Source organism: the organism of the source record quoted next, unplaced genomic scaffold (genome assembly GCF_019419815.1).
Source record: "Pyrus x bretschneideri cultivar Hongxiangsu unplaced genomic scaffold, Pyrus_bretschneideri_v1 Contig71, whole genome shotgun sequence".
NCBI classification, from domain to species: Eukaryota; Viridiplantae; Streptophyta; class Magnoliopsida; order Rosales; family Rosaceae; genus Pyrus; species Pyrus x bretschneideri.
The window spans coordinates 1,202,224-1,230,066 of record NW_025999811.1 but is presented as its reverse complement, the minus strand read 5'-3'; the positions used below and the strand labels follow the sequence as shown (position 1 = coordinate 1,230,066).

Here is a 27,843-nt window from a genome sequence, read left to right as displayed (position 1 = left end):
CGGCTGTAGAGGACAAGGTAGCCGTCCTAGTGTGTAGGTAGGACAAGGTAGGACAAGGTAGGATGGCTGTAGGACGGCTTGACGACTGTAGGACGGCTAGTGTGTAGGTAGGACAAGGTAGGACGGCTGTAGGACGGCTTGACGGCTGTAGGACGGCTTATTCTTCCAATAATAATATTATATACAATTACACAAGGACTCCAACCATATTCCTTATTTGTCTAACACTCCCCCTTAAGTTGGAGAGTGGATGTCAAGAACTCCCAACTTGCGTAACATACCCGAAAACTTTTCTTTCCCAAGAGGTTTGGTAAACAAGTCTGCCAACTGTTGTGCCGTACCCACATGCTTGGTCTCTATTGTGCCATCTACAATCTTATCTCGTATAAAGTGACAATCCATCTCAATGTGACGAGTTCGTTCATGAAAAACAGGATTGGCAGCTATATGTAACGCTGCTTGATTATCACAAAATAAAATGGAAGGACCATCCAAAGGAATGTTCAAATCCTTCAACAAAAAACGAAGCCAAACTATCTCGCAACAAGCACCTGCCATGGCCCTATATTCCGCCTCTGCTGAAGAGAGCAAAACGGTTTTCTGTCGTTTCGTCCGCCAAGAAATCAAAGAACCGCCCAAGAATACACAATACCCAGTAGTCGAACGGCGAGTGATAGGGCAACCTGCCCAATCAGAATCACAAAACGCAGTTAACTTGGTCTGGTTGTCAGAACGAAATAATAAACCTTGACCTGGAGTAGCCTTTAAATAACGAACAATACGAAGCGCATCATCCATATGAGATATCCTTGGCTCATGCATAAAACGGCTTAGAACATGCACATAATAGGTGATATCCGGCCGAGTGATAGTGAGATATATTAACCGACCTACTAATCGTCGATACTTTTCAGGATCCTTGAGAAGTTCTCCTTTATCAGATAATTTTGTGTCATCCATAGGAAAAGCAATGGGTCGTGCTCCCAAAAAACCATAGTCCTTGAGAATCTCTAATGCATACTTGCGTTGAGAAATATAAATCCCTTGTTTGGAACGAGAAACCTCAATACCCAAAAAATATTTTAAATCACCAAGGTCTTTTATCCGAAAATGATCACGGAGAAAAGACTTCAGAGAATTAATGGCACTAGCATCATTGCCTGTAATCACAATATCATCCACATAAATGAGCAAAGCTGTGAAAGAAATACCAGACTTTTTAGTGAACAATGAATAGTCAGCTTTGGATTGTTGAAAACCGGCAGAAATGATGGCACTAGTGAATTTGGCAAACCATTGGCTAGAAGCCTGCTTAAGACCATAAAGTGACTTGTGAAGGCGACACACAAGATTCTCCCCCTGTCGCCGAAGACCAGGAGGATGAGACATATAGATTTCTTCATGTAAGTCACCATGTAAGAAAGCATTATTAACATCAAGCTGTTGAAGAGACCAAGACTGACTAGCAGCAAGAGCAAGAAGACAACGCACCGTAATCATCTTAGCAGTAGGAGAAAAAGTGTCATGATAATCAATACCTTCAGCCTGAGTGAAGCCTTTAGCAACCAAACGAGCTTTGTAGCGGTCAATAGAGCCGTCGGAATTGTGCTTGAGTTTGTACACCCACTTACAACCAATGGGAATTTTGCCAGGGGGCAAGGAAGTTAAAGTCCAAGTACCATTAGCATGTAAAGCTTGAAGCTCCTCAGTCATAGCACGTTGCCAATTGAGGTCAGTGGCAGCCTCGGCAAAGGAGGAAAGCTCCACAGTCCGACTGACAGAGTTAATGTAAGAAAAATGTCTGGGAGAGTAACGGTGATAAGAGAGAAAATTACAAAGTGGATATCGCGTACCTTGTGTAGAACCGGGTTGCGAAGTCGAAGATGGGTGGGATGGCAGAATCACCTGCGAGCAAACGTAGTCTTTTAAATAGGATGGAGGTTTATGGGCATGGGAAGAGGCGCGGGGAAGGGGAGGATTGGTAGGTAGTGGGGGGGGGGGGTAGGGATGTCCGTGGGTAAAAGGGTGAAAGGTAAGGAAGTAGCGGGGGGGGGGGGGGAAGGAGGGGATGCCGAGAGGGTAGGGGCATGGGGCGGAACGGGTAATGGGGTAGCAAGGGAATCTGTGGGAGGCGTGGAAGGGGAGGAAGGTGGAGGAGGGTGAGGCGTCGGGGCAGGAAGGGGTGGGTTATATGTAAAGTCCAGATGGGGTGGGATGGGTAGGGTAGGCGAAGAGGATGGGATAGGAGGGTGAGAAACGGCATAAGGGAAAGTACTTTCGTGAAAGATGACGTATCGATTAGTGAAAATGCGGTGATTGTCGAGATCGTAAAGGGTATAGGCCTTTTGTCCATGAGGATAACCGAGAAAAATGCAACGATGAGCCCGAGGGGAAAATTTAGTGGTGGGAGTGACAGAGGTGGCATATGCCAGACAACCAAAGACGCGAAAGTGGTCATAAGATGGGGTTTTCGAAAAGAGAACCTCAAATGGGGATTTATGATGTAGAAGACGGATAGGGAGACAATTGATGAGATAAGTAGCGGTAAGAACACATTCCCCCCAAAACTTGATAGGAAGATGGGATTGAAAACGAAGGGCGCGAGCGGTTTCAAGAAGATGACGATGTTTTCTTTCAACAACGCCATTTTGTTGGGGGGTATAAACACAAGAAGTTTGTAAAAGCACCCCATGATCAGAGAAAAAACTACGAAGAGATAAAAATTCACCACCATTGTCAGTACGAATGCATTGGATGGTAGTGCGGAATTGGGTAGTGACTTAAGCAAAAAAATCCTTAATTAATTGTTGAGTGTCGGATTTATGTTTCATGAGGAAGACCCACGTAAAGCGAGAAAAATCATCCACAATGGTTAAGAAATAATTAGCACCAGAAAGAGAAGATTGACGATTCGGGCCCCAAATATCACAATGAATTAAAGCAAAAGGGAAAATTGATGAAATTGAACTCAAAGGAAAAGGTTGACGAGTTTGTTTTGCCAACGGACAAACATCACAAATATGACTAGAATCAAAAGTGCAATTAAGAGAGCTAGATGCTAAAGCTTGCAAATGAGTGGAGGAGGGGTGACCAAGACGCCTATGCCAGAGGGAGGAGGGGATGGTAATGATGTTGCAGAGAGGTTGACGGGTGGGGAGAGAAGAGGTAAGGGCCACAAGGTAATACAGATCGCCACGTCGCTTACCCACACCAATCATCGCCTTCGAAACCAAGTCCTGCAAAACACACCAAGAAGGAAAGAAGGTTATGGAACACGATAATCCATCTGTAAGTTTACCAACCGATAAAAGGTCCACTCGGAAATTAGGGACACATAAAACATCCTTCAAAGTAACTGAGGAATTTAAAGGAAGAGTGCCGGTAAAAGTAATGGGAGCGGAAGCACCACTAGGCAAAGAAACAGGCGGCAAATGTGAAGGAGAACGATTAACCAAACATGAAGCGGAACAAGTAATATGATCCGTAACACCACTGTCAAGAATCCATTGACCATGACGAGAGGTGACAGGTAACAAACCTTGGGCAAAATCAGTAGTGAGCACGGCATTGGCCTGAGGAGGGGTGGTGGTGTCACGTAGAGCAGCTAGAACACGGGAGTGCTGCTCGGCATAGAGGTCAGGCATGGCAAGCTGCAAGTCATGCAAAGTGGGCTGGGTCCCGTGCAATTGGTGGGTCGCTGGAGTAGAAGAGGAGGCGGGGGCCTGGGTGCCTTGCACGTGATGGGCCTGGGTGAAATTATGGGGCCGGGAAGCAAAAAACCGTGGCTGCTGGGGAGGACTGGAAGGTGCATGGCTGCGGGAAGAACTGGAAGCAGTGGTACGGCGCGGTGGTCGCCACGGTTAGCCATGGAGGGGATGGCCAACGGGATAACCATGAAGTTTATGGCAGGTGTCTCGGGTATAATAATCAAAATTACAGTAGGTGCAGTGGAGGGGAGGACGAGCAGACGAGGGACGGGACGGGCCACGAACAGCCATGGCAGCAGGTTGATCGACAGAGCGGAGGACGCCCAGGGAGCGTTGTTTTTCAGCTTGAGACACCGAGGAACAGGCCTGACGAACAGTGGGGAGGGGATTCATTAAAAGAATCTGGTCACGAACAGCAGCAAAGGATTCGTTGAGGCCCATTAAAAATTGCATGAGTTGTTGACGGTCATGCTTGGCGTTGCAAGAGCACGTGCAACCATCATTATAAGAAGCAAGCTCATCCCAGAGAGCTTTTAGGCGAGTAAAATAGGCGGAGATAGAAGAAGAACCTTGAGAAATTGTAGCAAGTTCCCGGTTGAGTTGGAAGATGCGTGGAGCATTACTCTGAGAGAAGCGTTCGCGAAGATCATCCCATACAGCTTGGACAGAGGTGGAAAAAAGCACAGATTCTTGAAGGTCAGGTTCCAAGGAATGCAGAAGCCAAGAGAGAATCATGTCATTGCAACGACGCCAAGCCGCGTGAGCATCAGGGTCGTCGGAGGAAGAAGGTTCTTGGATATCGCCAGTGATGAAACCAAGTTTATTCTTGGCACTCAAGGAAATATGCATGCCACGGGCCCAGGATGTGTAGTTATCACCATTCAACTTCTTGGATACAAGGACAAGATTCGGGTGATCGGAATGATGAAGGGAAAAAACACCATCGGAAGAAGAAGAGTCAGCCATGGGAACGGCAGAGAAAGCTGCCGAAAAAAAAATTAGGGCTAGGGTTATAAACCTGCTCTGTATACCATGTAGAAAAAGGTATGTAGGCTAAAAATATATATTTGTTATTGATACATGAATGTGGAAAAATGGAAGAGAATGCAAATGAAAGAGAATGCTTATGGAAGGGAATGCAAATGGAAGAGAATGCTTATTTTTTCATTGTCTTTCTCTACAAGATTACAAGGATATATATACATGATACAAATGTGTAGGTAGGACAAGGTAGCCGTCCTAGTGTGTAGGTAGGACAAGGTAGGACGACTGTAGAGGACAAGGTAGCCGTCCTAGTGTGTAGGTAGGACGGCTGTAGGACGGCTTGACGACTGTAGGACGGCTAGTGTGTAGGTAGGACAAGGTAGGACGGCTGTAGGACGGCTTGACGGCTGTAGGACGGCTTATTCTTCCAATAATAATATTATATACAATTATACAAGGACTCCAACCATATTCCTTATTTGTCTAACAATCCTGGCATGCGTGTACCATGCAACAGTAACGATGTATATACATACATAACAATAATAATAATAATAATAATAATAATAATAAAAACTGCGTTGTAAATTTCAATCCTAGCCGACATATCTCGCCGACTTATTCGTGAATCGTGTATCACGAACAAGAGTTGATTTGTTTGGCTAGCTTAATGTATTTCCACAACTAAGATGCTTGAAGTACAGAAATGGTAACATGCGTAGGGAATGGATTCATGAATATATTCACCTTTTAACATGTTGGCCCTAGCATCACTACTCTACTGCATGCACAAATACAATGCATTAACAAAAGAAATTCCGAGAGCGTTTGTTTGGCCGGTTTAGGACTAAATTGGAATATTTATCATTAGTCTTAAATAAACTAAATATGAAGTGAACTAACAAAACTAGAATCATATACATCTTCTCTGCAGAAGTTTATTTAATCTTATATATCAAACACGCAATTCAAGCTTTAAAAAATATACTTTATACGTACTTAAACAAAAGGAAAGACATTTTTTTGCTATAGAGAAAAATGATATTACATAGATGGACTTGTACTTTTCTTGACATGTGGGCGTGACGAGGATGCTTTTACACTCGAGAGACGTGACTCTTGCCATTTCAACGCAAAGGACAAGTGCATTTTTTGTGGTAGCTAATTTTCAATTGGAACATTGGAAAGGTTAGGCAGAGGTTTCGGCCAGAGGTTTTGAAAGCTTCAAATCGTCCATAAAACTTCTCTTGGATAAGGTTTCTTCTAGTGGGAGGAACTTGGGTGCGTTCACACACTGTCACGAGTCGGTATCTGGCTTAGATCAATGGGAAGGGGTTAATAAAAAGAGAGATGGAAACAAAGATGGAAAAATCCAACCGAAAAAAAGGCCAATCACAACGTGTAAAAAGCAGATGGGATTAAGAAAAACAAAACAAAAAATGATGTGGACAGGGGAAGTTACTTTGTCTAAATTGGATGTGTACCTCTCACATTCGAGTTTGATTATGTGCCGTTTAAATTGAATTAACGTAAAAATAATATTGTTTTATATTAAAAACTTGATTTAACCTAGAATTTACAACCATATCTATTCACGATCCACTCTCATAGCACATTTATGTAAGGGTAATCGGAATAAGGAAAGAGAATTGAATTCTGATTATGGAGTATTCTGGTGTTTACCAAATATTAAGAAATCAAAAAAATGGTCGAGCCCAATTCCTGAAATTGGAGGAACGGGACTCCCTAGTTTTGTGAGGTATTTGAATTCCAGAGGGTAAGGGAATTGGGAATGCATCTTTTATTCCTATTATGCCCTCACTTATTTCTTATTATCCCAATATTGCCCTTCACTTGACACTCATTATGTCATTTTTAATAAATAAATAAAACCTATTTATATATTTTTATATAGATAATTTTATTATTTAAATTTAATTAAGAATTTAATTAAATAAATTAGTATGAAAATAATTTATTTATGTAAGGGCAATTTAGTCATCAACTTAGTTTTCATTCCGATTTAAGTGAATTAGTAAACAACTTATATGGACTCAACATCATTCTTGCCATCTTTTAATAAATAAATAAAACTTATTTATATATGCTTATATAGATGAATTTTATTATATAAATTTAATTAAAAATTTAATTTAATTAATTAGTATGAAAATAATTTATTTATGTAAGGGCAATATAGTAATCAACCTAGTTTTCATTCCGATTGAAGTGAATTAGTAAACAACTTATATGGACTCAACATCATTCATACTCCGATTCCAGACAGTTTTAGTCAACAACTTCAACAGGAATCTGATTTTGATTCTACCTCATTTCAATTCCCCCTCAATTCAATTCCTTTCAATTTGATTACGGATTAGTAAACGCGCCATCAATGTATCAATGGATACACAACTAAACACTAAACCATCAAAGGATAAACAACTTTCCATGATTATCTTTAAACTTCTAGAAACTATACTTTGGGAATCGGAAGGGCTTTCAACTCTCAAATGATGCCATTGTTTTTATTTTTAATTTTTTAAGAGAAATGATAACTACAAACATTTACACTCTATTATTTAATTTATTCAATTCAATGATTAAAATAAAATATAAAACTTTAAGAAAGAAAAACAATATAATGTCCTTATCGTTTCTGTTTTCTTATTACTTAAATAACAATTAAGCTTGACTGTCTATCATGTCCAAAATCCAATGATAAATCGAAACAAATTAACTAGTAATTATTTTAAAAGAAAAAATTATAATAATTTAGAATTGAGGGTACACATGGATAATAACTTAACATTCTTTTCACTAGAATATTGGAGCACGACTTTTTAATCTTATGCATGCTTTATGTGCAAGAAAATTTTTCTTCACTATTCTATTTATCAATATTAGATGAGTTTAAATTTTAAAATTTATACAGTGTATAAGAACATATTTTAAAATTTAAAAATATCTAGCAGTGAAAAAAGAGGATGGGGAATGAAACCATTTGTATGAATGAGGATCCTCTCTGGATTCTTAAATTGTGTTCGTTCATCGTATATCGTACGGTTGGTTTTGATCAGTTAATGTTCATGTTTAATTTTAAATAAAAATATTTAAAATAATTTATGATCATACGATATACAATAAATAAACACGATTTAAAAATCTCTAAAATCATCGTAAAGAAGATTTAGAAAAAATCTCATTCCATTTGTATGAACACTAATTGCAAAAATGAAAAGAGAAGATGGGGAATGGGGACCATTTGACAGTTTTGTTTTTTAACTTTTTAGTGTTATCTAACAAATGGAGAGGCATGCATGCGAGTACGTGTCGATGACTCACAAGGGGTCCCGTTTGCTTCATTTCATTGTCATCATTATATGGTCGACTCTTTTCAACAACTATTTCACTTTCACAGTTAACTATTTTAATTCCTTTTTTATGACAAGAAAATAAGAAACTACTCAAGAAAACCTAACACCACGAAAACTCCAATCTACACAAGTCCAAATTAACAAAAGATTTAACTCAAGATGCCCCAAAAACTGACACAAATTGTTAAAGAAAAATGAACAAAGTTTGGAGTGTTCTCAGACTCATTTTATTTGACAGCCATATTTTATTTTATGGTTAGTTTTCATTTTAAAATATAAAAGAAAAAATAAACAGCAATGTATGATCGAGAAGTGAAGGAGAATGTATAAAATAAAAACGTCAAAAGAAAAGTCGTTTGTTTAGATCTTAATTTATAGTTTTAATATTGTATAATATTTTACCCTACTCCCTCATTCCAATCCTTCCTTCTTTTCTTTTTTCTTATTTTTACTATATATTTTGCTTTAATCTTTAACTAAATAAATAAATAAGATATTAGTTTCGTAAGAGAAATGGTTACTTGTGAGCCTTAACCTCTTCAATATTCTAGGAAGTGGACTTTATTATTGGTTTTAAAAGTTTACAAGTGGACACAATTGATGATAGCGACTTTGAGAGCCTCCTTCATTATATTTAAGATTTTATTTTGGCTATATAGCTTGACTTGGCCAATTGATGGTTCCTCAAAGTCTCCTCCAATATGATTTAGATTCGCATAAATAGAATAATACCACTTAGTCTAAAAATTTATTTGGAAGTGCTTTTGAAATGACTGAAAATACTTTTGGTGAAAGTGTTTTTAAAACCAATCTTTATTAAAAATGCAAGCAAATTGTAGAAAAGCACTTGAAGTGGTTTTAAAGCTAAAATATAATTTTACCAAAACCATTTTCAGTCATTTTAAAAGTAGTTCAAAACAAACTCTAAAACAATTATAATTATAAGTTCTCATTCAATAAATCTTGAGATTCCTCTCATATTTTCTGGTGGGTTTTAAAATTTATACTGCTTGATTTCAAGGCTCAGACTAACGACGATTGTTAATCAACAACTTGATGTCCGAACTTGCAAATTTTCATGTGTTGAAAACTTGAAAAATAAGTTATAATATAATTGAGTGGTTTTATCATTAATGATATCAAGATTTTTGTGATAAAATCCGCACATATAACGTGCATTGTATGTAGTAATATGCAATTTGAAGGACAATATCATAGTGGTTATTAAGGGCATTTTAACTTATCTCTATGGAATTTTGACAGCATGTGTGGAGTTTATTTAGGTACCAAAAATATCAGCGTAATCCGACAAGTAGGACTTAGAAATATGAACATATTATAACAAAATTCTTACAGTTCCACTATTTCGACAACTCCTAAAGTATTGTCAACAATCTAGGAAGTGGTGGATTACTAATGATTAGAGCCTTCATCTTCAACTCCCCATGTCCCGAGTTCAAACTTTTTTCTCATTCCAAGAGTGGGAGTTAAGTATGTTGAGATGAACCCTTCTAATGAAAATTTAAAATTACCTCTTGAAACCGCTATCCTAATATAATAGGAGCGTAAATTAATCCATGTTTCATGTGCATTTAACATTGTTTACGATTTTTCATATACACTAAATCTGATATTTAGCTGCATGAATCATTTTTGAATTTCTATGTGGTTAATGTAACAATTAAACTTTAATTGATTGTAACAAAAAATATACCTATTAACCTTAGTTTTTTTCAACACTTAAGGATATAAATAAAAGAATTTTAACGAAAAGTTTCCGGTACAGTTTAACGAAAAACCACATTTTTACATTAAAATATCAATCCTGGTACTATTCGTTTTACCTTTTATTTTGTTCTTATCGTTAAAACTCAAAGTTTTTAAGTCTTTTTCATTAGTTTTCCTTATAAAAATGCTACTTAGGTAAAAACTATTAAAATTTCTTATTTAATTTTTTGCACTTAAAGAAAATATATTTTTATCATTTGCAAGAAGTTTAATGAAGAGTGGCAATAAGCTGGCTAGATAAAGTGGAAGAGGATCCTCTCCTGAGCTCAGGATAAGGATCATCTTGACCACGAAATGCGGACTATTCAATTTTAATCTAACAGCTCTAAACAGAAAGTCCTCTAAAAAGTTATAATAATTTCATCCGTTGAATTAAAATTAAACGGTCTAGATTTCGTGGTAAGAATGATCTTCATCCTATGCTCAGGAGAGGATCCTCTTCTTGATAAAGCTACCCTTCACACGTAGGAAAGCAAGTCTTGGTCTAAAAGGCTCCATTTTTGTGGCGCAAGAGGAAGTCCACTCCTCAATGCAATAATTTCCCGGACAACTGGACAATAGGCAATTATTGTGTTAGTGAATAGTAACAGTTTGCGTGTATTTTTATATAAAAGTTTTAACGAAAAATATGTAGTACTGTTCATTTTGATGAAAAATTATATTTTTACACTAAAAAAGTCAAACTTGGTACTATTCATTTTACCCTTTATTTTGTCTTTATCATTAAAAGTCAAAGTTTTCAAGCTTTTTTCATTAATTTTCTTTTTTTACATCGTAATTGAATTGTTTAGGCAATTGTTATTAAAAATTAATTTTTTTTAAATTAATAAAAAAATAATATTACGTTTAATTTCGGATAAGATTTTCAACTAATCGCGTCATTCCACGTGTCATCATTCGAAATTATAATTTTTGTAGATAGATTTTAGATCATATTTTTAACTAATATGTAGTGTCACGTGTCGGTATGAAATTTGGAAATGTTGAGATGTGATGTAAAGTGGAAGGGGATGGTTGGGTATTTCTAGGAAATTGCTTTTTTTTCTTTTCTGTATTTTTAATGTTTTAAAATTTTATCTAACTGAATTAATATGAACCATTAGATTAATATCTTTTTGCAATTTAACAACCCAGATTGTGCCAGGTGGGCACAACGACTATATCTTTTTCATTTTTTTTTAATTCTTAACCCTAAAAATGTCACATATTTTTTCTTTAAATGTACACTAAAGAGGATGCGAAACCCCAAAAATATCGGCTAGATTTGGACCGTTGCTGCTCTGCGGGACCCATCACACTTTATTTGTCTCCTCATATTTTTTTCTTACCATTGAAAGGCACGGTCCAGATTTTTTACCTCTGAAAATCCAACGACTATAAAAGGGCCATGCCGCCTACCCGTCAATTGCACTAAATGTGCTGCACTGCGGGACCCACCACACTTTTTTGTCCCTTAACGTGCCTCTCACATGCGGTGTAATCCACGAGCCTAACGCGCAAAAAATAAAAAAATAAAAAAAGAAGGAAAAAAAAATTCACATGCCCAATCCTCTTTAATTTTTTCAGAACATTATCAAATTATTGTTGGAGACGAAAAAAAAAAAGCATGAATTATATGTAAAAAATATTTTGGAGGGTTAAACATAAGACCTGTTTGGAAGTACTTTTAAAATGAAAGAGCTTTTAGAGAAAATATTTTTGGATAAAAAAAACTCTTGGAAGTATAAGATTGTAACCAATAAATTGTTAGGAAAACTAATAAAAAAAGCTTGAAGACTTTGAGTTTTAATGATAAGGACAAAATAAAAAGGGCTTAAAAAGTGAATAGTACCAGGATTGACTTTTTAGTGTAAAAATGTAATTTTTCGTTAAATTGAACAGTACCGTGACCTTTTCGTTAAAACTCCCTAAATTGTTTGCTAATATGATATTTTATTTAATTGATACTAAGTTCTAGTTGTATTTGGACTTGATAATGTTCTGAAAAATTTAATCTTTTGGTCGAATTATCGTGTTAGATGTTTGGATGTTTAGAAAATTAAAACTCTTGAAATGTGGGGACTTTTTTTATTTATATGTTAGAATATTCTTAAATCATCATTCAGTATTACGGTCTGATGGTATTCTTCTTTACTTGAAAGTGAGAGACCTTAGGTTCGAATCTTGTGAATGGCAAATTCTATACCAAATTAGGTTGTCCATTGTATGACTTAGCCGAATCCCCTCTCCTTAGTGTAAAAATATCGATGTTTTTAAAAAAAAAAGAATATTCTTAAAGCGATTAAACCAAAGCGATTAACAATAATTTGGTATGGTAATATTTCAATGATGGCATTCGTCAACACCAAATCAAATTGAACAGCTAAATGTTTGTTAATTCGATTGTATTTTTTATATTAAACAAACTCAAATTGAACCGCGCTCATCCTAATTAAAAAGAGAACTTTAACGAAAAGTTCCCGGCCAGTACAATTTAATTTGACGAAAAACTATATTTTTACATTAAAAAATCAATTCTGATACTATTTACTTTATTTTTTTTTATCCTTATCAATAAAACTTAAAATTTTTTAATTATTTTCATTAATTTTCTTAATTAAAAATGACCTAATTATATGGGATGGCACGAGTAGGTCAGCTGTCCTTTTTTTGGATAACAGAACACATGGAAGTCAGGATCCTCCATCAATATGTCTAATTTTTCATTTCCTTTATATATTACTAGTGGACAGCAATAAATATAAAACAAAATAAAATATATTTTTCTGGTTTCAATACAGTACATCTTTCTGATTTTCCAAAGATTCTGTTCCTCTTATTTTTGTTTTTTTGTTTCTGGAAACTTTCCTCTTATTTTTGTTTATAAAAGATGGGTGGGTTTGGTTTGGTTTCTAACTTGCAAGAATCTATCTGAAACAAAACATGGTAGCTTTGATACCCCAAGAAAACATGGTTGCTGCTTTGGTATCTCGCACTGGAAGGCATATGCAGCGTTACAGAAAAGGTCATCGCCAAGTTGTAGGGTTAGTCTCCCTCTCTCAACTTGTATATCTGCCGCATTACTTAATAGTGGAGGGGCATCTTCTTCTTCAACCCTTTGTGTCCCGAGTTTAAACCCTCCTTCTTTTGCTTAGTATAACTTAAAATAGTAATATCGCTTGTATTAACAAAGAAAAATTATGCTTTTGGTTACTGATGGAGATATTGCCCTTTGTACTGTTTGTGCAGATGTATTCCGTATAGATATAAAGCTTCAAAGCAAACTCCCTTAAAGAATGATGCACAAGAACTTGAAGTTCTTGTCATTAGCTCGCAGAAGGGAAAGGGGATGCTCTTTCCAAAGGTACCCTATTCTTCTTCTCTATCAAATTAATGGTGATTTGTTGCAGTAATTAGTTCAGTTTAAATCATACAAAATTTTCCATTAATCCCAACAGGGAGGATGGGAACTAGACGAATCCAAGGAAGGGGCAGCGGAACGAGAGACGCTAGAGGAAGCAGGAGTACGGGGACTCGTTGAGGTTAGCGATGATCTTCTCTGTTATTTAGTTAAGAGTAATGCTATTTGTACCGTATTTACTCACTACCTTGCTAATCACCTCTTCTACGATAGAGGCGGATCCTATTAGTGTATGTGGGACCCGCACATATTAGAGAGGTGATCAGCAATGTGGTCAGTAAATGTGGTTCAAGTAGCAATACTCGTCTTTAGTTGATTAGCTAGCTTGTTGCAATTGATTTAGGAAATTCCATAATTTTGATGTTCTTGTTATTTTTTTTGCAGCGTGAATTGGGTAAATGGATTTTCAAGAGCAAAAGCCATGATTCTCAATACGAAGGCTACATGTTCCCTTTACTTGTCAGGAGCAGTTGGATTTCTGGCCAGAGAAGAACCTCAGGCAAAGAGTTTGGGTATGTTTTTTTTGATGTGCATGTTTAATTTGACCAATTATTTTATCCAATTAATGTAATATAATTGCTGACTTAATTCGGAAATAATTGCGAAAAATAGATGAGTGTTGAAGAAGCAAGTGAAGTTTGTCAGCATTGGTGGATGAAAGAAGCCTTGGACAGATTAGTAAGTCGACTAACAACTCAGCAACAAAAGGATCAAGGCCCTGTTCTTAAATCTAGGAAGGAAAATCTGATCGCATGTTTATAGACAAGTGCTTTCGGAGAAGTGCTTATGGAGATATCAGTTTTGCTTTTTCATCTTCGACAAAAAGCATTTAGGTAGAGTACTCTCCCATGGGATTCAAACAAGCAAGAAAAAAGCCACAACTGAAAAGCATTTGCTTCTTGTTTTTGTTTTGCTGGAATTCTAATTCCAGAAAATTTTGTATCAATCATGTTGGTTGAAGCTAAAAAATGCGAGCAAGATTGTTTCAAATAATAAAGACGTTTCGTTTGTCGCAACTTCGTTTGCTGTTCGGCTAATCAATGACTTTCGAGCTTGAATTATGTAAAGGGAATGCAAAAGGAAATGGAAAAAATGGGAACTCTTTCATCAAATGAATCGCCTGTAATTGCTCGTAATTTCACTTTTGTCTTTGTACTAAGTTGAAATCGAAACAGAGCTACAAGAACAAAACTGTTTAAGAAACTACATAGTCGAAGAACATTCAAGTTAATATAATCAGTCCTACGAGAACAATTTTTCTCCCTTCATCTCAATGTCGTCCTCTCAGCAGTTTCTTTCGCTTTCTCTGCTGATCTCTCAAACCTGAAAGGAATGCCAATGTCACTACAAACACAGTCCTAACAGAAACTATAGACGCCAAACCAACCCCTTATCCCCAGAACACACACGCAAAGGATCGAAAAAGGAACGAGAATGTTTACGTGTTTTCTCCTCTTTCTTTTCCTCCTCGAAGCCATGTTTCTTCGTTGTGGGGCCATCTCTTTCCCGTTTATGTGCACCTGAGAGAGAAAGGGAGAGTGTAATACTGGAAATAGAAGACAGGGACATAAAAATTAACACTGAAACAAAGTTTTTAAATGAAAGATCATTTGAAACTTTTAAAGGCTTTGAGTAAACAGAAGTTATAATCATTCAAATTTTGAGAAACAAACTCATTAAAAAGTAGAGAAAATTAGAATTAGATGCCTTGTTTTAGACTTTTGTAGACTAAACATTTATGCTTTTTGAGTTTTTCATTAAGCTTTTGAAACATTTGATTAAGATACTCAGATTTGAACTACTTTATATTAATTGAAATTAATTTACATTTAAATATCTGTTATAGATTTTAAATAATTTCAACTATATTTAAGTCTAAAAATTTAAACTTTTCAATTCTAAATGTACACCCATGCCATTAAATGAAACCCTACCAACCTCAAACGAAAATGTACCAACCCCGAATTAAAACATACTCAATTATAAACTATATTAAAATGAATATTCATCGTTTTGGAATGTTTAAAACTATGTTTGATTCATACACAAATGCTCTAGATAGTCTTGTTTTTTGGTAGTAACTTTTAGTTGATCGGAGATAAATCCTTATTATTGTAGATAATGCTAAATAATAACAATAAATCATATAATTTTGAATTAACAAAAAGACAATTGTCCGTTGATTAATGACTCTTTCTATAAAAAAAAATAATAATTAATTAAAGTAATTTAAACTTTTACATTGTTAACGACTCTTTCTATTAAACAATAATTAATTAAAGTAATTCCTCGTTATTAGGACAAAAAGTAATAAAAAATGTTTTGAAAACAAACGTACCAAAAATTCAAATGTACCAAGAAGCTAAATGGACCATTATAATCAAACGTACCTAACAACGAGTTTTGTTACATTCTATTTAATTTACAAAAATAAATTTTTAATAAAAAAATAAAAAAAACTTAAATCATCATAATAAGAGATGCATAAAATAGGAGGAAAAAGGGAATACTGACGTGAATAGACTTCTAATGAAATAAAATTAAAGTACCAAAATTGTAGGGAAAATGTTTAATTAAATTTACAAAAGAAGTAGATGTTTAGTTTATAACATTTAAAAATGAGACATCTATATCAAAACGTTCCTAAAAAGTAAGGTCGCTCGGTAAAATTTGGGACTCTTTCAATGGCCCATTCAATCATTTGGACTAGGGAATAGACCGGGGCCTAACTTTTTCTCATCTGGGTTGGGAAGCTCAGCCTGAACAAGGAGATGAATCTTACAAAACTTGGGCTGGGAGAGGTATACCCTTTCATACCTCAGGCCTGATCAGACTGGTCCTGCCCATTTTGCACTGTAAAAATATTAGGCATAAATACCTGAAAATCCTTCTGCAGAATTTTGTCTATTTGACGAACATTAAATTCGATAACGGAATATGATTTCTGCACATCATTAGTTTTTTTGTCGTTGTAGTGTTTGTAAAAAATGGGGCAGTCTGAGTTCAATACTTCGAGATTGTTGCCCCCACTCCACTGTGCACAGTAAACACTTGTGGTATCGGCCGCTTTCTCTCTGCCATAATACATATTTGTTTTCTTGTTTTGTTAAGTAGCTCTCTGCAGTAAATTATATATGAATTTAGTGGAGGAGAGGTGGGCAGGCTAGCATGTGTATGCAAGGTTCTAAAAGACGTTAGGTGTTAATCGGATGGCGCATTGGTGCCTAACGCCAAGTCGGTTAGGCAGAGCCTAAGCGGGCGCCTAGGCGGACTAGGCGGATTTAAGTAAATCTATTATATTTGTGTAAATAAGTGTATGTATATACTTAAGATATATATAAATTCATCATAAAATTACAAAATAGAATGACATATATATTATGAAATATTGGAACATAATGAAAATATGGGGAACAAGCATATAATTTGTGTTCGTTAAGTATTCAAGAGGTCTCTTACAATTTATTGAAAGTTATCTATTTTCTGTCTAATGAGTCGCAACCCAGGTGTGTGCCGAGGTGCGTCTAGTCGGGCTAGGCGGGTGCTTAGGCGGGCTAAGGGGTCCTATGCGAGCGCCTCAATAGGTCTAGAATCCTTTCTTAAGCATCAATTGGAACGGTGACCAATCGCCTAACGCCCAGGCGGAGATTTTTAGAATAGTGTGTGTATGTTACCTTGTATTTCCCTCGTAACAAAGAATTCAATTCAGTAATGTCTTATTAAATTTATGGTATTTTATCTTGGTCTCTTCGTGCCTTGCACCACAAGACACTAGGTGCTTCACACTTGTGGTACGTATAAAATCCCACCATGCCTTTGTCATTGTCATTTTGCTCTCTTAGGTTAGATCTAATCAAGATTCACAAGAGTGTATAACAAGAGTATATATACATACACGTTATGTTTCAACAATCGAATTCTTTATTTTTTTTTTTATGAATTATCTTAAAGATCATGTCTAACAAAAGTCACTCAAATCTAAAATATGACCGTTGGATTAAATTTTGTTTATTTGTAGAACTGTATTCGTTTATTTTCTTTAAACAAATGAAATTTTCAGTGGTTTTGGATTTGAAATTTTTTTTGTGAGAATGATCTATGAATGATGTACTAAAATATAGAGGGTTCAGATCATTAAAATACATTACGAAGTAGACCTAACAAAATGTATGTCAAAATATGTATTCCCGGATCCTAACTCATATATGTGTGTGTATGTTATAGAAACGATATTCAAATAGGAGAGATTCAAACTCAACAAATAGATGCAACAGAGAATAATTATAAGTTTTAAACAGTGAGCTACAACAGTAAATACATCAATAATAAAACAATATTCTATACAGGGTCTCACCAAATCCACAAGAACTATCCAAAGCCATATGGTGCATTCAAGTACAAGACTGCAAAAGAAATGCTAAAAGCTCCAATTCACGAGTATAAGATTAATGTCATTTGGATCTAACTTTCATTATGACTTTTTAATTCGTGAATTAGTCCCAAATTTAGAGTGATAAGCCACTAAAGATTGACACATCTAAATATCAACACATTATTAACACGTCTGTTAGGAGTTCAATTGCATGATAGACGCCTACGCCTATGAGTTGTTCATTTTTTGTTTTTACTTGCTAGGATCAATTTTAAAAAAACTAGTATTGAGACTAGCCTAGGTGGTTTTTTTGAATCGGGCTTTCAAAAAAACGCCTTTGTCCAACGGGAGTGGACTATAGACTAGCATAGGCGCCTGAAGCGGTAGCCTAATTGTTGTTGAGGCATTACCTAAGCATTTGAATTTATTATTTTCTTTTCTAAAAACAGCCTAAACCCAAAACGTTGTTATTTTAGGCATAATTTTTATCTTATTCATGCTAATTTTATGTTCCTAACTTAGTTTAGGTTATTATGATTTTATGATGTGAATTAGAGAAAAAACAATAATAGTCAAATATTTGATTGATTGACATGCTTGCTTGATTGTTTTACAAGGTATTATATTATATAATTAAGCATTATAATAATTTTAAAGTATCGCAAGGTTATCACCTCACGTCCCGAGCTATTCATGAAACGACTTAGTTTTGCCTTCATCTTTTAAAACATTGATTAGGATACAAAACTTTCATGTTAGCTAATTGTGCTAAGTTTTTGCTAAATAATGTACAGAAGCAAAGGTTTCTTTCTCTTGAAGTAATTAAGCTGTCCTATCCCTGTAAAGTAAGGCGAGAGTGCAACTAATACGATTGTGGGATGTGCACCGTTGTGTTTGTGTCTTCACTCGCAAAAGGTCTATCTATAATTCATGGTAAAGCGCCTACGCAGGATTCGATGAATATAAGGTCCCTCTATAAATTATAGAAAAAGAAAAGAAGTGCAAGCCTTTCTGTGTCTTGAGGTTCTTTTCATTGTACATTAAATATACCATAAATCAGAAGGTAAAATTTTATATGTTCTATAAGTCATGATGTGAATAATATCCCGCGTTGGAAAGTTAAGAAACCGAGAGTATATAAGGAGTTTAGTCAGTCCATCACTTGTCAATTGATTTTGTGACTAGAACTTCAAAATAAGATATCAACAACGTAATAAATACAAACGATGAGGGGGTAGAGGTTTCTGGGTCACGATATTGACGGAGTCATAAATTTGTTGATGTGGGACCTAAATATGCAATCTATCTATATGCAGATGATACTTTACAGCAGTGGCGGAAAACAATCATGTCTATGCACTCTGGTCATTCCCACGAATTTCTTTTCCCCCTAACAACTAATTAACTAACCTACTAACACTATCGCTCTACTCAAAATATTAAAATTTATATCATTTCGCTTCAATAAAGATGAATGAAACAAGATCAAACACCTCGAATATGTGCATGTAGTTTGAAGATGATCCCGCATATTCAAAATACATCATACAATCCCATCTGTTATGATTGCAGCTAGAGTAATGAATAAGGATAACATATATATTTGATATGTCCCAATACTGTCACATTATGTATTATAATATACCCAAAAAGATAAAGTTGTATCCATTTTTTGTAATAAAAATGGTGCAGCTTTTGTAGTATATCTTATTAACCTTTTGTTTTGGTTCTTTTTAAGAAAAACTCCTAAAAGAAGAAGATAGCAGCAAGTTGATTATTACTTATTAGTCCCTTATTAAGTGATTTAAGAACCAGTGTTAAGTTAGCTAGACACTGGTAGAGAAGTGCAATCTCTCTCCGTCCCTCCCTCTCTCTCTCGCTAATGGCAAGTTGTACTATTCTCTCCCTCTTCACATTCTTTGTTTCTCTGTCGTATTTCTACCTTCCTTCATCATGTTCCTCCTCCAGAGACTCCTTCGTCTTCGGAGGCTGCACGCAGGAAAAGTACTCACCCAACTCACCCTACGAGTCCAATCTCAACTCACTCCTCACCTCCTTAGTTAACTCAGCTACCTATTCCTCCTACAACAACTACACCATCATGGGCTCAAGCACACAAGACCTAGTCTACGGGCTGTACCAATGCCGCGGCGACCTTGCCATGCCCGACTGCGCCACCTGCGTTGCGCGTGCAGTGAGCCAGGTTGGACACCTCTGCGCCTACACTTCCGGTGGCGCTCTTCAGCTACAAGGATGCTACATCAAGTATGACAACACTACTTTCTTGGGTCTGGAGGATAAGACTGTAGTGTTGAAGAAATGTGGACCGTCGATTGGGTATGATGCTGATGGAATGAGCCGTAGAGATTCAGTGTTGGCTGCCTTGGTGGGGTCTAGCGGACCGTACCGGGTGGGTGGTTCAGGGGACGTACAAGGTTTGGCTCAATGCGTCGGCGATTTAAGCTTGGCCGAGTGTGAGGATTGCATATCAGAGGCAATAGGACGGGTGAAAAGTGAGTGTGGTGGCGCAGTTTATGGTGATATGTTCTTGGCCAAGTGCTACGCTAGGTACTCAACTGGTGGATCTGATGTTTACACCAAGGTCCATCATCATGGTAAGTTAGACTGGAACCTTTACGGTCACGTTATTTTGCGAATAATAGTCATACAATCAATTTAGCGATCTGATTCAATATTTTAGTAGATAATGTGTTGACCTTCTACTCATGCATCTTAAGTTTAATATTTCTCTCTCTCCTAAATTATTGTATCGTTTCGAACTCCCCACCTCTTTTTAATAATAGTAAAAAAAAATAGTTATGTGGACCTAGCTCAATATGAGTAGAAGAGAGCGAAATTTGATAACTCTAGCATTTTTTGTTCTTTAATGGGCATATTTATTTATAGGGCATAAGAATTTGAATAAATTTTTTATTCTTGATTTTTGTTCATGAATTATGTGTGTTTACTAAAATATGGAAACGAGAATGATTTCATTCTCAACTTTTTCAATTGTTTACTAACACACATAGAATCGCAAAGTGTGAGTTTTTTCTTAAAATTCATAATCAAATATCTGAAATTCAGGGATCAGATCGATTGGTCCCATTTCGTTTCTTAGTTCTTTTATTTCTAAGTTCTCTGGGATCATTCATTCATTCTCCTATTTCTATTAAGTAAGCATGTTGACTATGTTAATTTCTATAGAATTTAATTATTTTGTGGATTTACTCTTTCTTTTTTATTTTCAACAATGAATGGCAGATAAATCCGCCAGTGATGGTGAGAAGACATTTGCTGTGATAATTGGATTATTGGCTGGAGTTGCCCTACTCATTGTCTTTCTTAGTTTCATCAGAAAGATTTTTGGGGGCAATGGTACGTAGAATATTCACTTGATTGTCTCTCTTTTTACCTTCATTTCACTATTTCTTTTTAAATCATTTCATGGTTCATATATTATTATTAATCTTCTTTAACTTTAGAACCAGAAAGCAGATACCATATTGCAGAAATATCTTAACAAAATTTTCTGGCCGTTACTTTCTGTGCAGGTAAATAAATAATGAACATGCAAAGTTATTGGCTTCCCGAGTGATCTTGCTTTTGGTTATCTTTTCTCTTCGTCATGTCTACTTTCGTTCCTCCATGTCTTTATGCTTTAATTTCTTTGATTTAATTACTTTATGTCTCTCTCCAAAAGTAGAGTTCATAGAAAAGATGATGGAAATGTGTACGATGGGGCACTTGCTCAAAATCAAAGTTAAAAGGGAGGGTGAGAAAAAGAAAGGCTAAAGATTCCAATCTCCTCTCCACTTAAACAAAAGTGTGTTGAAAAAAAAGAGATGCATATTCATTTTGTAAAAGGGCAGATGATATTTTCTTTCTGAGACTGTTTGGTACTTTCTAAAATGTCACTTTATAATTCAATTGTGTATGGTTAATTTCTTCGTCATGAAGTATTGCCATTATTTAAACAACTTTGTTATCATGTCAAAGTTTAACGAGGAAACAAGGAAAATTTTCACCCCTCACTCCTTTGTCAAAGTACAATACTTAAAGCTAAAGGTAAATATTAAATACGTGCTATCACATTCAAAATATTCGCCGAGTAAACTCATATATATGTGCTCATGTAGACGCATAAACTTACCGTTATCCTTTTTAACCACTCAAAGAGTATGAATAGGATTTCACGGTTTGATTGAATTGAACATCATACGCAGAAGAACAATGTTGGACGTTACATCCAATATGCATTGCTACTAAACTGTGGAAACCCCTCCTTAGATTTACAATGAAGAGAAAGTTGTGCGCACACCAAGGTCCAGATTATGAAAGCGCTTTTAAAACTTGGAAACTCAGCAAGAAATTTTTAATGCAATAACAACATTGAAATTGTTCAGACGCAAATCCAACATTTGAACCTAACCTTGTCCACACAGTTTCGCGACGTGTTCTTGAACTGCAGTACCAAATCCGCTTCAAAATTAACTTGATGGTACCGATCTGCTTTCACTTGTCGGCAGATCAGATATACATCATACATAATACACACTACAGTTTTGATTCGGAGTTAAATTGTATAATGTATTCCTTCTTATTAGATGTTCGTACAACTATTAATTTCCTTGTAAATGCAATGCGATAGAAAGAAAATTTCTCACTTTATTAGTTCATGCAAATCCCCAAGGTATGAAGGTGAGTTTATGTGCACAAAATGCTTTAAGATTTCTTCTTGCAGAAGGCCACATGGAGGAACAAAATTACCCTCGTGATAGGGGAAACCGTAGTTGTAACTCTTGAAATCGTAGAGGCTATTACATGTTGGTAATTGTTTCCCTTTTGCATTCTTCAAGACCAAAATGCATAAAAAGTTACCTTATCAACTTGTAAATGTGCCTTATTGCTATCTATCTATTCTCCCATTTTTTTGCATTTCAGATCTATAGAAAGGACGTTTATGTTTTTGTTTTTATTTTCCGTTGTCTTTTGCTTGATTTCATGTTTTTCCTTCTGCAATGTTTAAGATGTCGCTCAACTGTGAAAATTTTGACTACCAAGCAACAAATAAAGAAGACTTAATCAAACATATCGGACTGAAACACATACAAGTAGGCACTTTTAGGTGCTATCTCTAATAAACTTTTGATATCAAGAGCAGAATAATAACTCACGGGTACGACGCCTACAAAGAGTTGTTATAACTTATACTGTACAAAACAAGAGAAGGAGAGCAGCAACTGTGCTACCACTTTATCTTGTTTTGTATAGTACAAGTGACAACGACTCGTACAAAAAAGATTGCCTTCATATCCTTTATTGTGGGCGCTTTATCCGTGCGATATTATCCCTCCTTTGAGATCAAAAGTTTTTATTAGCACCTGTAGTTGTCACCTTATGGGTGCTTTAGTTCTTTATATTTAGACTAGTCGTCTTCACTGATGGCTTGGTTTGCATTTGTCGCAATCCATCGACATATGCGAAAGATTGAGTAAGAAAAAAGATAAAGAAGAAGAAACAAGCCAAAAAACTTCGGGAGGGTATATGTATATTCTCATTCTCATGGTAATACTAAAAACCATGGAATTTATATAAATGAAAATGAATTTATATAAATGTTTTTCATTTGAGTAATTCTAGGTAGATCAAAATTTTAAATTTAATTTGCAAACCAAATAATGTGTCACTGCACGTTAATCAATATTTAAGTGATAATCCAATTATCAACAATCATATAATTTGGTTTGTAAAATTTAGTTTAAAAATTTGGTCCACCTAGCACTGACCTTTTCATTTTTACTAGTGATGTACTCACCTTCCAATTTGACCATATTAAAAAAGTGTCATGGATTCCTTATTTTTTTAAAGTACAATCATGCTCTCTGTTTTGTGGAATAGTGTGATTGGGTATTTATAGGAAATATTCAGATTTTTTTTCTTCCTTTTTTCTGTATTTTTTAAAATTTTGACATTATTTTCTAACTGAATTAATAATGACCGTGGGATGCAATTTTTTTTGCAATCCAATAGCCCATGTCGTGCCATGTGGCAAAACGGCTAGTAGGATTTTTTTACTTTAAAAAAAAAAATTCATGTTTGAAAATGACGGATTAATATTGACTATGCGATTATATGACAATTACAAATTCAATGGTCCACATCTCGCCACGAATACTAGTCGTTTGATTAGAAATCAAATTTTTATAATACCGTTGAAAATGCTACAGACGTATACAAGCAATGTCGCTCATGCAGAATTTGCGCTAAGTGCGCTGCAAGTTAGACACACCGACCTTTTTTGTTTGCCAATGTGCTACCCATGAGCTTGTATTGTGCACGCGCTTCACGTAAAAAATTTAAAACGTGGCTAATGTCACACAACACTCGGGCGTATAGTTCAGCAGAAATTGCCTAACTAGCCCATCGAGCTGTTTTGGGTCCACCATTTGCCCGACTTTTTGCGCTAGGGTGGAGATGATATTTTGGATTTTGGGACAATAATTGCCCAATTGCCAAGGCAATCGGGTAGGATGGACTTGCTCTAAATAAAATTATTAAGATAATGTTAGGGAAACTAAATTTTTAAATCAAATTGCAAACTAAATGACGTGTCATTAATAGAAAATAAGGAAAACTAATGAAAAGAGCTTGAAAACTTTGAGTTTTAACGATAAAGACAAAATAAAGGGTAAAGTGAATAGTACCATGATTGACTTTTTAGTGTAAAAATGTGGTTTTTTGTTTAAGTGAACAATACCGGAAGTTTTTCGTTAAAGTTTCTTAAAAAATAAGTATGTTAGTTAATATTAAGTAATAATATAATTATAAACATCCACATCTTTATTCTTTAATTTATAAAATTTGATTTAAAAATTTAGTACGTTTCAATTTGCAAGGGTATAGCATGTTTTAATACTCATGGCCCAATTCAATAGCCCAATACCCAAACGAGGGAAATATACGGCACCCCATGACACCCGTGGTATTCACTGTTCAGAGACGTTGGTGATGAAATTGATCCAACGGCGGCTAGAGACGTACGGGAATGTCGTAGAAGTAGCCTGGAAACTGAAGCGGATAAGAAGTTCTGAATAGAAGCTTCTGGGTTCTGTTGATGAGTCCGATGCCAATATATACTAACCCCATCAATATCAATATCAATATCATCCACGTCTTTTTAGTTGCTTCAAAATTGTTCAAAGCAAACGCAAATGGCAGCTGATAGCTCCCTCCGATTTTCCGAGAATGGTCCGGATCAACGGCCCTCATGGACTGGCTTGAATCCCCTAATTCCCACATATTCAAGATCAATGTTCCAGGTACTATCACTAATTCTTTCTTTACTTCCCTAATCAAATATTAATAGGGTTTATAAGTTATTCATCTCTGCCTCTGAATTGTTATTACTTGGAATTAAAAGTTATGTCCTAGATATGGATTCTTTGCTCCCCTTTTACTGTAATTTTAATTAGGGTTTAGTGAAAACTACCCTTAATATATCGTGACATCTTGTATCAATAATGTCATGTAGAAAAGTTGAAATATATGACATCGTTTTTGGTCAAATGTCACGGTGACCTACTAGAGTTAAAGAACAAACAATACGATCACTTATAAAAGTTGAAATGCATGTCATTGCTTTGTTGGTCAGATAAAATTTTGTTCCTTGAATTAAAAATATGCGACTATTAGTCTTTGAATTTGTCACAATAAAAGACAAACAATGGCCTTTCTAGATAACATCGTAATGCTCGTGAATTTTTATTTCCAACACAAAAGCTCTAATTTGACTAAAATTTAGTGTCACATCCCGGCCCGGGGCGGACGACTTCCCGGGCCCGCTCCACTACTGTAGCATGATATTGTCCGCTTTGGGCTTACCATTCCCTCACGGTTTTGTTTTTTGGGAACTCACGAGCAACTTCCCAGAGGGTCACCCATCCTGGGAGTGCTCTCGTGTGCTACTCGCTTAACTTCGGAGTTCCCATGGAATCCGAAGCCAGTGAGCTCCCAAAAGGCCTCGTGTTAGGTAGAGATGGGAATATACATTTAAGGATCACCCCTGGGCGATGTGGGACGTCCTCGTCGGCACACTCGCGACCAGGGTTAGGCTCTGATACCAAATTGTCACATCCCCGCCCGGGACGAATCACTTCCCGGGCCCGGCTCCACCACCGTAGCACGATATTGTCCGCTTTGGGCTTACCATTCCCTCACGGTTTTGTTTTTGGGAACTCACGAGCAACTTCCCAGTGGGTCACCCATCCTGGGATTGCTCTAGCCCCCTTCTCGCTTAACTTCGGAGTTCCTACGGAACCCGAAGCCAGTGAGCTCCCAAAAGGCCTCGTGCTAGGTAGGGATGAGAATATACATTTAAGGATCAGTCCCCTGGGCGATGTGGGATGTCACAATCCACCCCCCTTAGGGGCCCGACGTCCTCGTCGGCACATTTCCGGCCAGGGATAGGCTCTGATACCAATGTCACATCCCGGCCCGGGGCGGACGACTTCCCGGGCCCGCTCCACTACCGTAGCACGATATTGTCCGCTTTGGGCTTACCATTCCCTCACGGTTTTGTTTTTTGGGAACTCACGAGCAACTTCCCAGAGGGTCACCCATCCTGGGAGTGCTCTCGTGTGCTACTCGCTTAACTTCGGAGTTCCCATGGAATCCGAAGCCAGTGAGCTCCCAAAAGGCCTCGTGTTAGGTAGAGATGAGAATATACATTTAAGGATCACCCCTGGGCGATGTGGGATGTCACAATCCACCCCCCTTAGGGGCCCGACGTCCTCGTCGGCACACTCGCGACCAGGGTTAGGCTCTGATACCAAATTGTCACATCCCGGCCCGGGACGGATCACTTCCCGGGCCCGGCTCCACCACCGTAGCACGATATTGTCCGCTTTGGGCTTATCATTCCCTCACGGTTTTGTTTTTGGGAACTCACGAGCAACTTCCCAGTGGGTCACCCATCCTGGGATTGCTCTAGCCCCCTTCTCGCTTAACTTCGGAGTTCCTACGGAACCCGAAGCCAGTGAGCTCCCAAAAGGCCTCGTGCTAGGTAGGGATGAGAATATACATTTAAGGATCAGTCCCCTGGGCGATGTGGGATGTCACATTTAGGACCAATTCTCCTTTTAGGAGTGAACCATTTATTTTCACTAGGCAAAGTAGATTCAACAATTCACAGTTGTGACAGAGATTTTGTGGCAAAATAGGTTTTAGAAAAGAGGACATAAAAGTGCAGATAGAAGAAGGAAACATTTTGCAGATAACAAGGGGAAGGCGGGAAAGAAAGAGAGAAGGCTCATGCAGCAAAAGACACTGTTTGGCACGTCGCGGAGACGCCGAAGAGGGGGACGGGAAAAGGAGACTTTTCCCGGGAAATCGCATTGCCGGAAAATGTGAAAGTCGATCAGATAAAAGCTCAGGTTGAGAATGGTGTTCTCACCATTGTTGTCCCAAAAGATACGACCCACCAAACCATCCAAAGTGCGAAACATCAATATCACTAGCAAGATCTAAGCATATTCATATGTATGTTATGTCATATGGTTCAAAAACAATGGTTTGAATGTGTAATGTATTGTGCTATAACCTGTAGCAATAAAGATAATATGTACTGTCGTTAGTACTAAATCCGCGTATTTTTAGCTTTTTTATACAATCGATATTTGAGAAGGGGGAATACAAGAGCTCGGTTGAATCAAGTTCAAACACAAAGCAACCAAGTGAAGCAAATTGCAAGTGCAAAGCCATGCATTTCCAAAGCTAAGAGTGTAAGCGTGTAAGAAATATTTAGAAACTTTGATTAGGTCAATAAATAATTTCACATTTCGGCAGAGCTGGTTGGTGGTATTGTAATTTCTAGCACTGGTTAGCCGGAATTATTGTACTCTTCAACTATTACCAATAAAAACATGTCTCCTCTCCAACTAAGAACAATAAAAGAGCTCTTTTTTGAATTCTCCTCCAATCATATATGTCTAAATATTATCATGTATGAGAGATATTTTTCACATGCTTAAAATACAAGTAGGTACGTTACCTGTCATAATATAAGTGGTGTTTTTCAATGTCATGTCACTTGTATTAATCCTTGGTGTATCATATTGCATTCTAAATCAGTAAAGAATCTATCGTCATGAGATTTTAATTTCATGAAGAGCTTATTCGAATTAGATATGGCCTTGAAAAAAATAAACATGGACT

At 36.5% G+C, this 27,843-nt stretch overlaps 3 protein-coding genes and 1 long non-coding RNA gene across 4 annotated transcripts; 3 read left to right on the top strand and 1 right to left on the bottom strand.

Annotated features, from left to right (window-relative positions):
• Positions 1–12,714: 12,714 nt before the first annotated feature.
• LOC103959904 (nudix hydrolase 18, mitochondrial) lies at positions 12,715–14,272 on the top strand. The gene is given in 6 exon segments (XM_009372282.3): positions 12,715–12,879; positions 13,085–13,199; positions 13,294–13,377; positions 13,641–13,716; positions 13,719–13,768; positions 13,869–14,272. Coding segments are annotated over 6 exon segments (576 nt in total). The 5' UTR covers positions 12,715–12,778; the 3' UTR covers positions 14,019–14,272.
• LOC103959903 lies at positions 14,159–14,973 on the bottom strand. Its single transcript, XR_007254587.1, has 2 exons — positions 14,699–14,973; positions 14,159–14,579 (listed from the first exon to the last, which is right to left on the bottom strand). It is a non-coding gene; the product is annotated as an uncharacterized LOC103959903 (long non-coding RNA).
• A 4,328-nt stretch (positions 14,974–19,301) lies between these two features.
• Positions 19,302–21,655, top strand: LOC103959905 (plasmodesmata-located protein 7). The gene is made up of 3 exons (XM_009372283.3): positions 19,302–20,243; positions 20,893–21,006; positions 21,183–21,655. The coding sequence occupies exons 1-3, from the start codon at positions 19,511–19,513 to the stop codon at positions 21,188–21,190; spliced, it is 855 nt and encodes a 284-aa protein (XP_009370558.2). The 5' UTR covers positions 19,302–19,510; the 3' UTR covers positions 21,191–21,655.
• A 2,894-nt stretch (positions 21,656–24,549) lies between these two features.
• On the top strand, positions 24,550–27,270 carry LOC103959948 (15.7 kDa heat shock protein, peroxisomal). Its single transcript, XM_048574412.1, is given in 5 exon segments — positions 24,550–24,687; positions 24,857–24,950; positions 26,850–26,905; positions 26,907–27,107; positions 27,109–27,270. Coding segments are annotated over 5 exon segments (537 nt in total). The 3' UTR covers positions 27,157–27,270.
• Positions 27,271–27,843: the final 573 nt, after the last annotated feature.

Bases quoted from the DNA above. Each gene is read 5' to 3' on its own strand.
- LOC103959905 (XM_009372283.3), top strand. From the start codon at position 19,511: ATGGCAAGTTGTACTATTCTCTCCCTCTTCACATTCTTTGTTTCTCTG. The intron at 20,244-20,892 runs GTAAGTTAGACT...AATGAATGGCAG, and splicing joins CACCAAGGTCCATCATCATG to ATAAATCCGCCAGTGATGGT.